The following is a 14,702-nucleotide window of genomic DNA, read 5'->3' as shown; positions in this document are numbered from 1 at the left end:
GATCAAGGATAAGGACAGACTACTAAAAGCAGCCAGAGAGAGAAATAAGATCACATACAAAGGAAAGCCCATCAGGCTAACATCAGACTTCTCAGCAGAAACCTTACAGGCCAGAAGGGAGTGGCATGATTTATTTAATGCAATGAAGCAGAAGGACGTGAATCCAAGATTACTTTATCCGGCAAGATTATCATTTAAATTTGAAGGAGGGATTAAACAATTTCCAGATAGGCAAAAGCTGAGAGAATTTACCTCCCACAAATCATCTCTACAGTCAATTTGGAGGGACTGCTATAGATAGAAGTGTTCCTAAGGTTGAATAGCTGTCACCAGAGGTAATAAAACCACAGTAAAGAAAGTAAAACAGCTAATTACTAAGCAAATGCAAAATTAAATCAACTATCCCCAAAGTCAATCAAGGGACAGACAAAGAGTACAGAATATGATACCTAATATATAAAGAATAGGGGAGGAAGAAAAAGGAGGACGAAAAAAAAAAAGAACCTTTAGATTGTGTTTGTAATAGCATATTGAGTGAGTTAAGTTAGATTCTTAGATAGTAAGGAAGTTAACCTTGAACATTTGGTACCACGAATCTAAAGCCTACAATGGCAATAAGTACATACCTATTGATAACACCCTAAATGTAAATGGACTGAATGCACCAATCAAAAGACATAGAGTCAAAAACAAGACCCATCTATATGCTGCCTACAAGAAACACACTTTAAATCCAAAGACATACACAGACTAAAAGTGAAGGGATGGAAAAAGGTATTTCATGCAACTAATAGGGAGAAAAAAGCAGGAGTTGCAGTACTTGTATCAGACAAAATAGACTTCAAAACAAAGAAATTCACAAGAGACAAAGAAGGACATTACATAATGATAAAAGGGGTCAATCCAACAAGGAGATATAACCATTATAAATATCTATGTGCCCAACACAGGAGCAACTACGTATGTGAAACAAATGCTAACAGAATTAAAAGGGGAAATAGAACGCAATGCATTCATTTTAGGAGATTTCAACACACCACTCACTCCAAAGGACAGATCAACCAGACAGAAAATAAATAAGGACACAGAGGCACTGAACAACACACTAGAAAAGATGGACTTAACAGACATCTACAGAACTCTACACCCTAAAGCAGCAGAACACACATTCTTCTCAAGTGCACACGGAACATTTTCAAGAATAGATCATATACTAGGCCACAAAAAGAGCCTTGGCAAATTCGAAAAGATTGAAATTGTACCAACCAGCTTCTCAGACCACAAAGGTATGAAACTAGAAATAAATTACACACAAAAAATGAAAAATCCCACAAACACATGGAGGCTTCACAACATGCTCCTAAATAATCAATGGATCAATGATCAAATAAAAACAGAGATCAAGCAATATATGGAGAAAATGACAACAATAATTCAACACCGCAAAATCTGTGGGACGCAGCAAAGGCCAAGCTGAGAGGAAAGTATATTACGATACAGGCCTACCTAAGGAAAGAAGAACAATCCCATATAAGCAGTCTAAACTCACAATTAATGAAGCTAGAAAAAGAAGAACAAATGAGGCCCAAAGTCAGTAGGAGGGACACAATAAAGACTAGAGCAGAAATAAATAAAATCGAGAAGAATAAAACAATAGAAACAATCAATGAAAGCAAGAGCTGGTTCTTTGAGAGAATAAACAAAATAGATAAATCCCTAGCCAGACTTATCAAGAAAAAAAGAGAGTCTACTCACATAAATGGAATCAGAAATGAGAAAGGGAAAATCACTACAGACACCACAGAAATACAAAGAATTATTAGAGAATACTATGAAAAATTATATGCTAACAAACTGGATAATCTAGAAGAAATGGACAACTTTCTAGAAAAATACAACCTTCCAAGGCTGACCCAGGAAGAAACAGAAAATCTGAACAGACCAATTACCAGCAACGAAACAGAACTGGTAATCAAAAAACTACCTAAGAGAAAGTAGCCAAGATGGCGGCGTGAATAGGACAGCAGAAATCTCATCCGAAAAACATACATATTTTTGAAAATACAACAAATACAACTATTCCTAAAAGAGAGACCAGAAGATACAGGACAACAGCCAGGCTACATCTACATCTGCGAGGACCCAGCACCTCACGAAGGGGGTAAGATTCAAGCTGTGGCCCGGGGGGACCCAAGCACCCCTCACCCCAGTTCCCCAGCGGGAGGAGAGGAGTCAGAGAGCGGGGAGGGAGAGGGAGCCCAGGACTGCTAAATACCCAGCCCTACTCATCCGCACTGGGACTGCAGACACACAGTGTGTGGTGTGCTGGACACCTGGGAAACGGAACAGTAAAACCTGTGAGCAGGTTCCCACAGCCTGCACCGCTGGGACAAAAGAAAAGTGAGTGCTTTTTGAAAGTCTTAAAGGGACAGGAGCCTCACAGCTGGAAGGAAGCATCCCAGTACACTGAGCCCAGAAGCTGGGAAGCCCAGGGAACTCCAGGCATCCTAATCCCCTGGGCGGCAGCACAGCTCTGAGGCCGCTCACGGGGATAAACAGTCTCCTGCCTATTCCGCCTCCAGCACGGCCCCGCCATAGCAGAGTAGCAGCGTGAGACAGGCCACACCCACAGCAGCCACACGGAGCCTACTCTGCAGCCGCCCAGCCACACCGAGAGACCCCATCGGCGCACAGCTGCCCAGCACAAGCCGCTAGAGGTCTCCGTTCTCCCAGGAAAGGAAGGCCCAGAGCAAGTGGAAAGGGACTTTGTTCTCCCAGATGACATGTGCACCAACGGTCCACAACTACCTCTATCACAATGAAAAGGCAGAAGAATTTGATCCAGACCAGAGTCAAACAGACATTCTCTCCTGAGAGGGAATCTGAGGAGAGAGAATTAACCAATCTTCCTGAAAAAGAATTCAAAATAGTCATAACCATGCTGATGAACTTGCAGAGAAATATGCAAGAGCTAAGGAGGGAGAATAAGGAAATAAAACAATCTCCGGAAGAACTTAAAGTAGAATGGACAAGATGCAAGAGGGAATTAATGGAATAGAAATCAGAGAACAGGAATGCAGAGAAACTGATACAGAGAGAGATAAAAGGATCTCCATGAATGAAAGAATATTAAGAGAACTGTGTGACCAATCAAAACAGAACAATACCCGTATTATAGGAGTACCAGAAGAAGAAGAGAGAGAAAAAGGGATAGAAAGTGTCTTTGAAGAAATAATTGCTGAAAACTTCCCCAAACTGGGGGAGGAAATAGTCTCTCAGACCATGGAAGCACACAGAAATCCCAACACAAGAGACCCAAGGAGGACAATACCAACACACATAATAATTAAAATGGCAAAGATCAAGGACAAGGACAGAGTATTAAAGGCAGCCAGGGAGAGAAAAAAGGTCACCTACAAAGGAAAACCCATCAGGCTATCATCAGACTTCTCAACAGAAACCTTACAGGCCAGAAGAGAATGGCATGATATATTTAATGCAATGAAACAGAAGGGCCTTGAACCAAGGATACTGTATCCAGGACGACTATCATTTAAATATGAAAGAGGGATTAAACAATTCCCAGACAAGCAAAAGTTGAGGGAATTTGCCTCCCACAAACCACCTCTACAGGGTATTTAAGAGGGACTGCTCTAGATGAAAGCACTCCTAAGGCTTAAACATATGTCACCAGAGAAAATAAAATCACAGCAAAGAAAGCAGACCAACCAAATACTAACTAAAGGCAAAAAATAAAATCAACTACCCACAAAAGCAGTCAAAGGAAACACAAAAAAGCAAAAAATAAAACACCTAACATACAAAGAATGGACGAGGAGGAACAAGAAGGGAGAGAAATAAAGAATCATCAGACTGTGTTTATAATAGCTCAATAAGTGAGTTAAGTTAGAAAGTAAGATAGTAAAGAAGCTAACTTTGAACCTTTGGTAACCACAAACCTAAAGCCTGCAATGGCAATGAGTACCTATCTTTCAATAATCACCATAAATGTAAATGGACTGAATGTACCAATCAAAAGACACAGAGGAAGAGAAAGGATAAAAAAGCAAGACCCATCTATATGCTGCTTACAAGAGACTCACCTCAAACCCAAAGACATGCACAGACCAGAAGTCATGGGATGGCAAAAGATATTTCATGCAAACAACAAGGAGAAAAAAGCAAGTATTGCTGTACAGTATCAGACAAAATAGACTTCAAAACAAAGAAAGTCACAAGAGATAAAGAAGGACCTTATACAATGATAAAGGGGACAATCCAACAAGAGGATTTAACCATTATAAATATATATGAACCCAATACAGGAGCAGGAACATATGTGAAACAAATACTAACAGAATTAAAGGAGGAAATAGAATGCAATGCATTCGTTCTAGGGGACTTCAACATACCACTCACACCAAAAGACAGATCCACCAGACAGAAAATACGTAAGGACACAGAGGCACTGAACAACACACTAGAACAGATGGACCTAAGAGACTTCTACAGAACTCTACACCTAAAAGCAACAGGATACACATTCTTCTCAAGTGCACATGGAACATTCTCCAGAATAGACCACATACTAGGCCACAAAAAGAGCCTCAGTAAATTCCAAAAGATTGAAATTCTACCAACCAACTTCTCAGACCACAAAGGTATAAAACTAGAAATAGATTGTACAAAGAAAGCAAAAAGGCTCAGAAACACATCGAGGCTTCACAACATGCTCCTAAATAATCAGTGGATCAATGACCAAATCAAAATGAGATCAAGCAATATATGGAAACAAATAACAACAACAACACAAAGCCCCAACTTCTGTGGGATGCAGCGATAGCAGTTTTAATAGGAAAGTATATAGCAATCCAGGCAACTTTAAAGAAGGAAGAACAATCCCAAATGAATAGTCTAAAGACACAATTATCAAAATTGGAAAAAGAAGAACAAATGAGGCCTCAAGTCAGCAGAAGGAGGGACATAATAAAGATCAGGGAAGAAATAAATAAAATTGAGAAGAATAAAACAATAGAAAAAAATCAATGAAACCAAGAGCTGGTTTTTGAGAAAATAAACAAAATAGATAAGCTCCTAGGCAGACTTATTAAGAGAAAAAGAGAATCAACACACATCAACAGAATCAGAAATGAGAAAAGAAAAATCACAACAGACCCCACAGAAATACAAAAAATTATTAAAGAATACTACAAAAAACTGTATGCTAACAAGCTGGAAAACCTAGAAGAAATGGACAACTTCCTAGAAAAATACAACCTTCCAAGACTGACCAAGGAAGAAACAGAAAATTTAAACAGACCAATTACCAGCAACGAAATTGAAGTGGTAATCAAAAAACTACCCAAGAGCAAAACTTCCAGGCCAGATGGATTTACTGGAGTTTTATCAGACATACAGAGAAGACATAATACCCATTCTCCTTAAAGTTGTCCAAAAAATAAAAGAGGAGGGAATACACTGAAACTCATTCTATGAAGCCAGCATCACCCTAATACCAAAACCAGGCAATGATCCCACCAAAAAAGAAAATTACAGACCAATATCCCTGATGAACATAGATGCAAAAATACTCAACAAAATATTAGCAAACTGATTTCAAAAATACATCAAGAAGATCAAACACCATGACCAAGTGGGATTCTTCTCAGGGATGCAAGGATGGTACAACATTTGAGAATCCATCAACATCATCCACCACATAAACAAAAAGAAGGACAAAAATCACATGATCATCTCCATAGACACTGAAAAAGGATTCAACAAAACTCAAGATCCATTCATGATAAAAACTCTCAACAAAATGGATATAGAGGGTAAGTACCTCAACATAATAAAGGCCATATATGATAAACCCACAGCTAACATCATACTGAATAGCGAGAAGCTGAAAGCATTTCCTCTAAGATTGGGAACAAGACAGGGATGCCCACTCTCCCCACTGTTATTCAACATAGTACTGGAGGTCCTAGCCATGGTAATTAGACAACACAAAGAAATACAAGGAATCCAAATCGGTAAAGAAGAAGTCAAACTGCCACTATTTGCAGAAGACACGATATTGTACATAAAAAACCCTAAAGACTCCACTCCAAAACTACTAGAACTAATATCAGAATACAGCAAAGTTGCAGGATACAAAATTAATACACAGAAATCTGATGCTTTCCTATACACTAACAATGAACTAATAGAAAGAGAAATCAGGAAAACAATTCCATTCACAATTGCATCAAAAAGAATAAAATACATAGGAATAAATCTAACCAAGGAAGTGAAAGACCTATACCCTGAAAACTACAAGACACTCTTAAGAGAAATTAAAGAGGATGCTAACAAATGGAAACTCATCCCATGCTCCTGGTTAGGAAGAATTAATATTGTCAAAATGGCCATCCTGCCCAAAGCAATATACAGATTCAATGCAATCCCTATCAAATTACCAACAGCATTCTTCATTGACTGGAACAAATAGTTTTAAAATTCATATGGAGCCACCAAAGACCCTGAATAGCCAAAACAATCCTGAGAAGGAAGAATAAAGTGAGAGGGATCTCACTTCCCAACTTCAAGCTCTACTACAAAGCCACAGTAATCAAGACAATTTGGTAGTGGCACAAGAACAGAGCCACAGACCAGTGGAACAGAATAGAGTCTCCAGACATTAACCCAAACATATATGGCCAATTAATATACGATAAAGGAGCCATGGACATACAATGGGGAAATGACAGCCTCTTCAACAGCTGGTGTTGGCAAAACTGGACAGCTACATGTAAGAGAATGAAACTGGATCACTGTCTAACACCATACACAAAAGTAATGGATCAAAGACCTGAATGTAAGTCATGAAACCATAAAACTCTTAGAAAAAAACATAGGCAAAAATCTCTTGGACATAAACATGAGTGACTTCTTCATGGACATATCTCCCCAGGCAAGGAAAACAAAAGCAAAAATGAACAAGTGGGACTATATCAAGCTGAAAAGCTTCTGTACAGCAAAGTACACCATTAATAGAAGAAAAAGGTATCTTATAGTATGGGAGAATATATTCATAAATGACAGATCCGATAAAGGGCTGACATCCAAAATATAAAAAGAGCTCACGCACCTCAACAAACAAAAAGTGAACACTCCAATTAAAAAATGGGCAGAGGAGCTGAATAGACAGTTCTCCAAAGAAGAAAATCAGAAGGCCAACAGACACATGAAAAGATGCTCCACATCCCTAATCACCAGAGAAATGCAAATTAAAACCACAATGAGATATCACCTCACACCAGTAAGGATCGCACCATCAAAAGACAAACAACAACAAATGTTGGTAAGGTTGTGGGGAAAGGGGAACCCTCCTACACTGCTGGTGGGGATGTAAATTAGTTCAACCATTGTGGAAAGCAGTATGGAGGTTCCTTAAAAAGCTCAAAATAGAAATACCATTTGACCCAGGAATCCCACTTCTAGGAATTTACCCTAAGAATGCAGAAGCCCAGCTTGAAAAAGACAGATGTACCCATGTGTTTATTGCAGCACTATTCACAATAGCCAAGAAATGGAAACAATTTAAGCGTCCATCAGTAGATGAATGGATAAAGGGATAAAGAAGATGTGGTACATATACAAAATGGAGTATTATTCAGCCATAAGAAGAAAACAAATCCTACCATTTGCAACATGGATGGAGCTAGAGGGTATTATGCTCAGTGAAATAAGCCAGGCGGAGAAAGACAAGTACCAAATGATTTCACTCCTATGTGGAATATAAGAACAAAGGAAAATTGAAGGAAAAAACAGCAGCAGAATTACAGAACCGAAGAATGAACTAACAGTTACCAAAAGGAAAGGGACAGGGGAGGATGGGTGGGACAGGAGAGATAAGGGGTAGGAAGAAGAAAGGGGGCCTTACAATTAGCATGTATAATGTGTGTGTGGGGCACGGGGAGGGCTGTGCAACACAGAGAAGACAAGTAGTGATTTTACAGCATCTAACTACATGGATGGACAGTAACTAATGGGGTATGTAGGGGAGACTTGGTGAAGGGGGGAGTCTAGTAAACATAATGTTCCTCATGTAAGTGTAGATCAATGATATAAAAAAAAAAACCTACCTAAGAACAAAACTCCTGGACCAGATGGCTTCACCACTGAATTTTATCAAACATTTAGTGAAGACCTAATACCCATCCTCCTTAAAGTTTTCCAAAGAGTAGAAGAAGAGGGAATACTCCCAAACTCATTCTATGAGGCCAGCATCACACTAATACCAAAACCAGGCAAAGACACCACAAAAAAACAAAACTACAGACCAATATCCCTGATGAACATAGATGCAAAAATACTCAACAAAATATTAGCAAACCAAATTCAAAAATACATCCAAAAGATCATCCATCATGATCAAGTAGGATTTATTCCAGGGATGCAAGGATGGTACAACATTAGAAAATTCATCAACATCATCCACCACATCAACAAAAAGAAGGACAAAAACCACATGATCATCTCCATAGATGCTGAAAAAGCATTTGACAAAATTGAACATCCATTCATGATAAAAACTCTCAACAAAATGGGTATAGAGGGCAAATACCTCAACATAATAAAGGCCATATATGATAAACCCACCGCCAACATTATACTTAACAGCGAGAAGCTGAAAGCTTCTTCTTTAAGACTGGGGAGAGGAGAGGATGCCCACTCTCCCCACTTCTATTCAACATAGTACTGGAATTCCTAGCTACAGCAATCAGACAACACAAAGAAATAAAAGGAATCCAGATTGGCAAGGAAGAAGTTAAACTCTCCCTGTTTGCAGATGACATGATATTGTATATAAAATATTAGCAAACCAAATTCCACTCCAAAAGTACTAGATCTAATATGTGAATTCAGCAAAGCTGCAGGATACAAAATTAATACACAGAAATCTGTAGCATTCCTATACACTCACAATGAACTAGCAGAGAGAGAAACCAGGAGAACAATTACATTCACAATTGCATCAAAAAGAATAAAATACGTCGGAATAAACCTAACCAAAGAAGTGAAAGAACTATACTCTGAAAAGTACAAGACACTCATGAGAGAAATTAAAGAAGATACCAATAAATGGAAACACATCCTGTGCTCATGGATAGGAAGAATTAGTATTGTCAAAATGGCCATTCTGCCTGAAGCAATCTACAGATTCAATGCAATTCCTATCAAAATACCAATAGCATTCTTCAATGAACTAGAGAAAATTGTTCCAAAATTCATATGGAACCACAAAAGACCTCGAATAGACAAAGCAATTCTGAGAAGGAAGAATAAAGCTGGGGGCATTATGCTCCCCAACTTCAAGTTCTACTACAAAGCCACAGTAATCAAGACAATTTGGTACTGGCACAAGAACAGACCCATAGACCAATGGAACAGACTAGAGAGCCCTGATATAAACCCAACCATATATGATCAATTTATACATGATAAAGGTGATATGGACATACAATGGGGAAATGACAGCCTCTTCAACAGCTGGTGTTGGCAAAACTGGACAGCTACATGTAAGAGAATGAAACTGGATTATTGTTTTACCCCATACACAAAAGTAAACTCAAAATGGATTAAAGATGTGAATGTAAGTTGTGAAACCATAAAACTCTTAGAAGACAACATAGGCAAACATCTCCTGAATATAAGCATGAGCAACTTCTTCCTGAACCCATCTCCTTGAGCAATGGAAACAAAAGCAAAAATGAACAAATGGGACTACATCAAACTAAAAAGTTTCTGTACGGCAAAGGACACCATCAACAGAACAAACAGGCATCCTACAGTATGGGAGAACATATTTGTAAACGACATATCCGACAAGGGGTTAACATCCAAAATATATAAAGAACTAACACACCTCAACACCCAAAAACCAAATAACCCAATTAATGGGCATAGGATATGAAGAGACAGTTCTCCAAAGAAGAAATTCAGATGGCCAACTGACACACGAAAAGATGCTCCACATCACTAATCATCAGGGAAATGCAAATTAAAACCACAATGAGATATCACCTCACACCAGTAAAGATGGCCAACATTGAAAAGACTAAGAACAACAAATGCTGGTGAGGAAGCGGAGAAAGGGGAACCCTCCTACACTGCTGGTGTGATGTAAACTAATTCAACCATTGTGGAAAGTAATATGGAGGTTCCTCAAAAGACTAAAAATAGAAATATTATTTGACCTGGGAATTCCACTCTTTGGAATTTACCGAAAGAACACAACTTTTCAGATTCAAAAAGACATATGCACCCCTGTGTTTATCGCAGCATTTTTGACAATAGCCTAAGTGTCCATCTGTAGATGAATGGATAAAGAAGATGTGGTACATATACACAATGGAATACTATTCAGCAATAAGAAAGATACAAATCCTACCATTTGCAACAACATGGATGGAGCTGGAGGATATTATGCTCAGTGAAATAAGCCAGGCGGAAAAAGACAAGTGCCAAATGATTTCCCTCATTTGTGGAGTGTAATAGTGAAGCAAACTGAAGGAACAAAATAGCAGCAGACTCAGAGACTCCAAGAAGGAACTAGTGGTTACCAAAGGGGAGGGATGTGTGAGGGCGGGTGAGGAGGGAGGGAGAAGGGGACTGAGGGGTATTATGTTTAGTACATGGTGTGGGGGATCACGGGGAAAACAGTGTTGCACAGAGAAGGAAAATAGTGAATCTGTGGCATCTTACTACAATTATGGACAGTGCCCCCTGATGGGGTATGGGTGGGGACTTGATAATATGGATAAATGTAGTAACTACATTGTTTTTCCCGGTGAAACCTTTCTAAGAGTGTATATCAATAATATGTTAATAAAAAATTAAATTAAAAAAAGGAATTATCAATGAACTTGCCCAGGAAAACCTCCTCCCTAATTCCCTACCTTTTGGGGATATTAGTGTATTGAAGGCAAACTTGAAACTTGTGCGCAAGCTACACCAGCCACTTGAGGCCACGGAGTCCTGGCTGTTTAAAGCCTCTCTGTGTTGTGCAGATACTGCTCATGCACATATGGAGTTTGTTTTGTATCCCAGGTTAGCCACATGTGAAGTAACAGTAATGGCAAGGTCACCACCCTAACCATATGTCCCCAGAAGACTTGCACTGCTCACCCTTGCAACACCACCAGCAGTCTGGTCTTCTTGCGAATGTAGGCAGACTGGCGGGCAGAGCGGTTCTGTTGAGCCTCCAGAGCACTGGAAAGGTATCTCTGGAAGTGGGCGGCATGAAAACACTCGGAGCTGTCCATGATTTGGCGGTACACCATCCACCTGGAAATGGCAAGTATAATCAGTGTGGGGCCACACCTGATGGCCTGGCTCTGTAGGCTCAGCCAGTAGATCCAATGTGACTAGCTCTCCCATAGGCATCTGCCTAGTGAACCCACACAGCAATCCTGGCACCACATACATAGGTGGAGGGCACGGGCTGGGTGGGGAGCTCTGTACCCTGGAATCACTACCACTGAAGCTTTTGACAGGCAACACCTTGAAACTGGGCAAAAAGGTCAGGTAAGAAGATGGCCAACAGACTTCAGAGTTAAGAAAGACTCCTTCTGAGCAGGCAGTCACTTCCTGAAGCACTGTTCAATAAAATGGCTTCAGTCTGGTGCTCAGTAAGACTCTTGCCAAGAGTAAGATATGGACAGGGTGAAGAATTCAGACTTTATAGAATAAAAGCAATGGAAATGAGGAACTGGCTAGCTATATAGTACTTATAAAGCAAAGCCAATTATTTCCCTACCATCTCTCCAAAACTTGCTTCCTTACCCCCCATAATTTCCCACCTTGAACTTTCCAACTTCAAGGCAATTTCAATCTTTTTAATTCCTGTGAAGCCTCCTGCAAGATGCCTTACTTTGAGGAAGACTGACTAGATACTAAATGCTCTGTTCAGTTAGCCAGGGTTGTTCAGAAATCTGCCAGTTAGATGGAAGCGATGGACGAATGGTTTACACAATTTCGTCAGGACCAACACATCCCAGCTGCACCTGAACTCTTGCTGTCCCCTTGTGGGCGGGGAAGGATCACATCTACCAGATCCCAAGTTATAACCACTCAAGCCTGAACTGGACTGCTGACCCGGCACACGCCCAGGCCTTTGCCTGTGCTGGTCCTGCAACGATAGCACTCCTCCCCAAATATCTGAGGGTTCAGCCTCTCCTCAGGCCTTTGTTCAAACATGACCTTCTGAGTGAGGTTTTCCCTTAGCACCCAATCTCAAGCTGGATTCCCTCCCCTAAGCCCAGCACTCTCTATAGTTCTCTGCTTTATTTTCTTGATAGCACTTTTCACTAGCTAATATATTATTTTCTTTATCTGGTTAGTTGTCTGTGTTCCAAAACTAGAATGTTAAGTTCCTGGAGGGCAGAGATTTTCTGGTTTGTTTTGTTCATTTGTCTCCCACACTTAGAACAGTGCCTGGCACACAGGAAGTGCTCAGTACAAATGTATTACATGACTGAATGGATGGATGACTTCTATGCTGATACCAATCACACCAAAGGCCAGAACATGTCAGAAGTTTCCCAGTGCTCAGGCAGGCCCAGACATAGAATCCCCTTCCCCAAAGCAAAGGCAGCAGACATACTAACCTGCCATATTCCTTATGCAGAGTGACCAGAAAAGCACAGAGCTCGCTAGCATGACAGCCTGGGAGGCCGGTTACAATGCTGATAATTACCTACATGAAAGAAAAGTCATGTGAGTTTGTGATTCAACTGGGGGCAGCGCTGTGTAAGAGGTTAAGAGAAGTGACTTCTAGAGCCAGGTTCTGTGGGTCTGAACCTCGGCACAAGCACTCACAAGCTATGTGACCTTAGGCTAACAACAGAACCTACTATGCAGGCTGCATGTGATGATGAACTGAGTTAATATATGTAAAGGTCTTAGAACACAGAACATAAATACCATATAAAATGTCTTACTAATGTATTTTCCATGGAGTAAGTTTGACTAGATCAGTTAAAATACAATGGGAAATACTGGGCAGAACGGAGGTCTGGACAAAAATGCCATGGGCTTAATTGGTGTGGTAAACTCGGGGGAGAGGAGTGGTATTGGAGATGCTTCTGTCTGGCTGCCCATGCCCTCCAAGCTCAGGGTCTGAGCTAAGGAAACAAACTGGATATAGACTCAATTCTGAGTCCTAATGGGGAGAAGAGGAGCCAGGTTGGACTGTCTGAACCTCAGTACACAACCATGTGAAAACAGGGTGCTCTGCAGGTAGATATTCCAGAGCACCTTGAAGAAATTCGCTGACAAAGAAGGGCTCATGCAGGGGAGGAAATGAACCATGTAACTGCTGAAGGATATGGATGGAAATGACAGAGCATGTTTTATTTCACAGCACAGATTCACTGGGATAGGCCTGGCCAAAGGTAACTTAGACTAAAGCACAGCATGGTGCCACTCATCACTTGAGCTGGTCACCTAAGTACAGAGATGGCTATGGACTCCTCTTCTTTTGTGGGAACCAGAGTTCTCCCTGTGGGCCTAAGCAGGATCCTACTCTGTATCCCTTTCTGCCCCTGTGGGCAGTACTCCTTGTAACTGACCTTGATTCTTCTCCTCCCATCCAAATTTCCCCCTCTTGTTTCCCATTCCTCAGCCTCTCAGATCATAGAAGCCAGACACCTTACTTTAAGGCTAGTCCTATAGCACCTTTTTAATAAAATACAACAAATATGCATTTTCATTTTTAAACTCCTACATAAGGGAAAAATGAGGCTTCTAATTGCTTAGTCCTTCTATTTTCTTTTGCAGCAGTCTTCTACATTTGCACAGAAATAAATGCCTTTTTTGAGCCTATTACAACATGGTTCCAAAGAAATGATGGGAGGAATCAAAAGGAGGGAGTGTGAGGTGGGAGCAGATTTAAATTCACTCTTGGAAAGACAAGTTTATAAACTATCACCTTCCCTGGTGATGTTAGCAAAGCCTGACTAACCACGCCTTTCTCCTTATTAAGCTCAATGTGTCACTCACTGCCAGGAAAGTCCTTATTACAACCACAAAAGAGCTGACGGAATGAGAGCACTGAGTAAGGGTTTGGAAGACCTGGAAAAAAGCAAGAGGAGGGCATGGCAAAGTGCCAGGGTTTCACTTCTACCATGGAGCTTGGCTGGGGTTAATGTGGATGCTTGTGCACTCATTGTCTAGAGCAGGTTTCGTGTGCAGCATTACAATGGAACCCAAGCAGGTGGAGAGAGCTTTATAAAGGGACTCTGCCTGAGCTTTTGTTAGCTGACGCAGAAGACCCAAGGGCAGCCTATCAGGGTTACCTTCCCATGAATTCCCAGTGTATCTGGTGAGCCACTGTACCTTGTCATGTTCTACCCGGTGAGTGGGGGTGATTTCAGCTTGCTGCAGCAGGACAGGGAGATGGGTCCTTCTCACAGGCTCCCGACTGATGCTGCCAATGGCAAAATGCTGGAGAAACCTAGAGACACAAAGACAATGCTATTCTGTTACCACTACCAGCCTGGCCTGAGGGTGCCTATTCACATGAGAAACTCCTTCTTTGACCATCAAAAAATAAATCTTAGGAGATGCTCTCTAGAGAATCAAACTGCATATGGCATGTCACTACTACTTTTTACAGTAATCCCTAAGAAGCTTTAAAAATAAGGAGCTTAGAA

General features: G+C 40.6%; 1 protein-coding gene across 3 annotated transcripts in view; it reads right to left on the bottom strand.

The window, feature by feature from the left end:
• The window catches only part of DNAAF9 (dynein axonemal assembly factor 9), a 152,846-nt gene that overhangs the window by 48,267 nt on the left and 89,877 nt on the right, over positions 1 to 14,702 (bottom strand). For all 3 annotated transcript variants that reach the window (XM_036924633.2, XM_036924631.2, XM_036924632.2), the window contains exons 25-27: positions 14,386 to 14,503; positions 12,657 to 12,745; positions 11,176 to 11,334 (exon numbers count right to left, since the gene is read on the bottom strand). In XM_036924633.2, coding sequence (XP_036780528.1) covers positions 11,176 to 11,334; positions 12,657 to 12,745; positions 14,386 to 14,503 — 366 coding nt within the window. The remainder of the gene's footprint in view (positions 1 to 11,175; positions 11,335 to 12,656; positions 12,746 to 14,385; positions 14,504 to 14,702) is intronic.

Source organism: Manis pentadactyla, chromosome 5, assembly GCF_030020395.1.
Source record: "Manis pentadactyla isolate mManPen7 chromosome 5, mManPen7.hap1, whole genome shotgun sequence".
Lineage (NCBI taxonomy): Eukaryota > Metazoa > Chordata > Mammalia > Pholidota > Manidae > Manis > Manis pentadactyla.
Note: the sequence above shows the minus strand (reverse complement) of the source record. Positions and strands in the feature narration are given on the sequence as shown.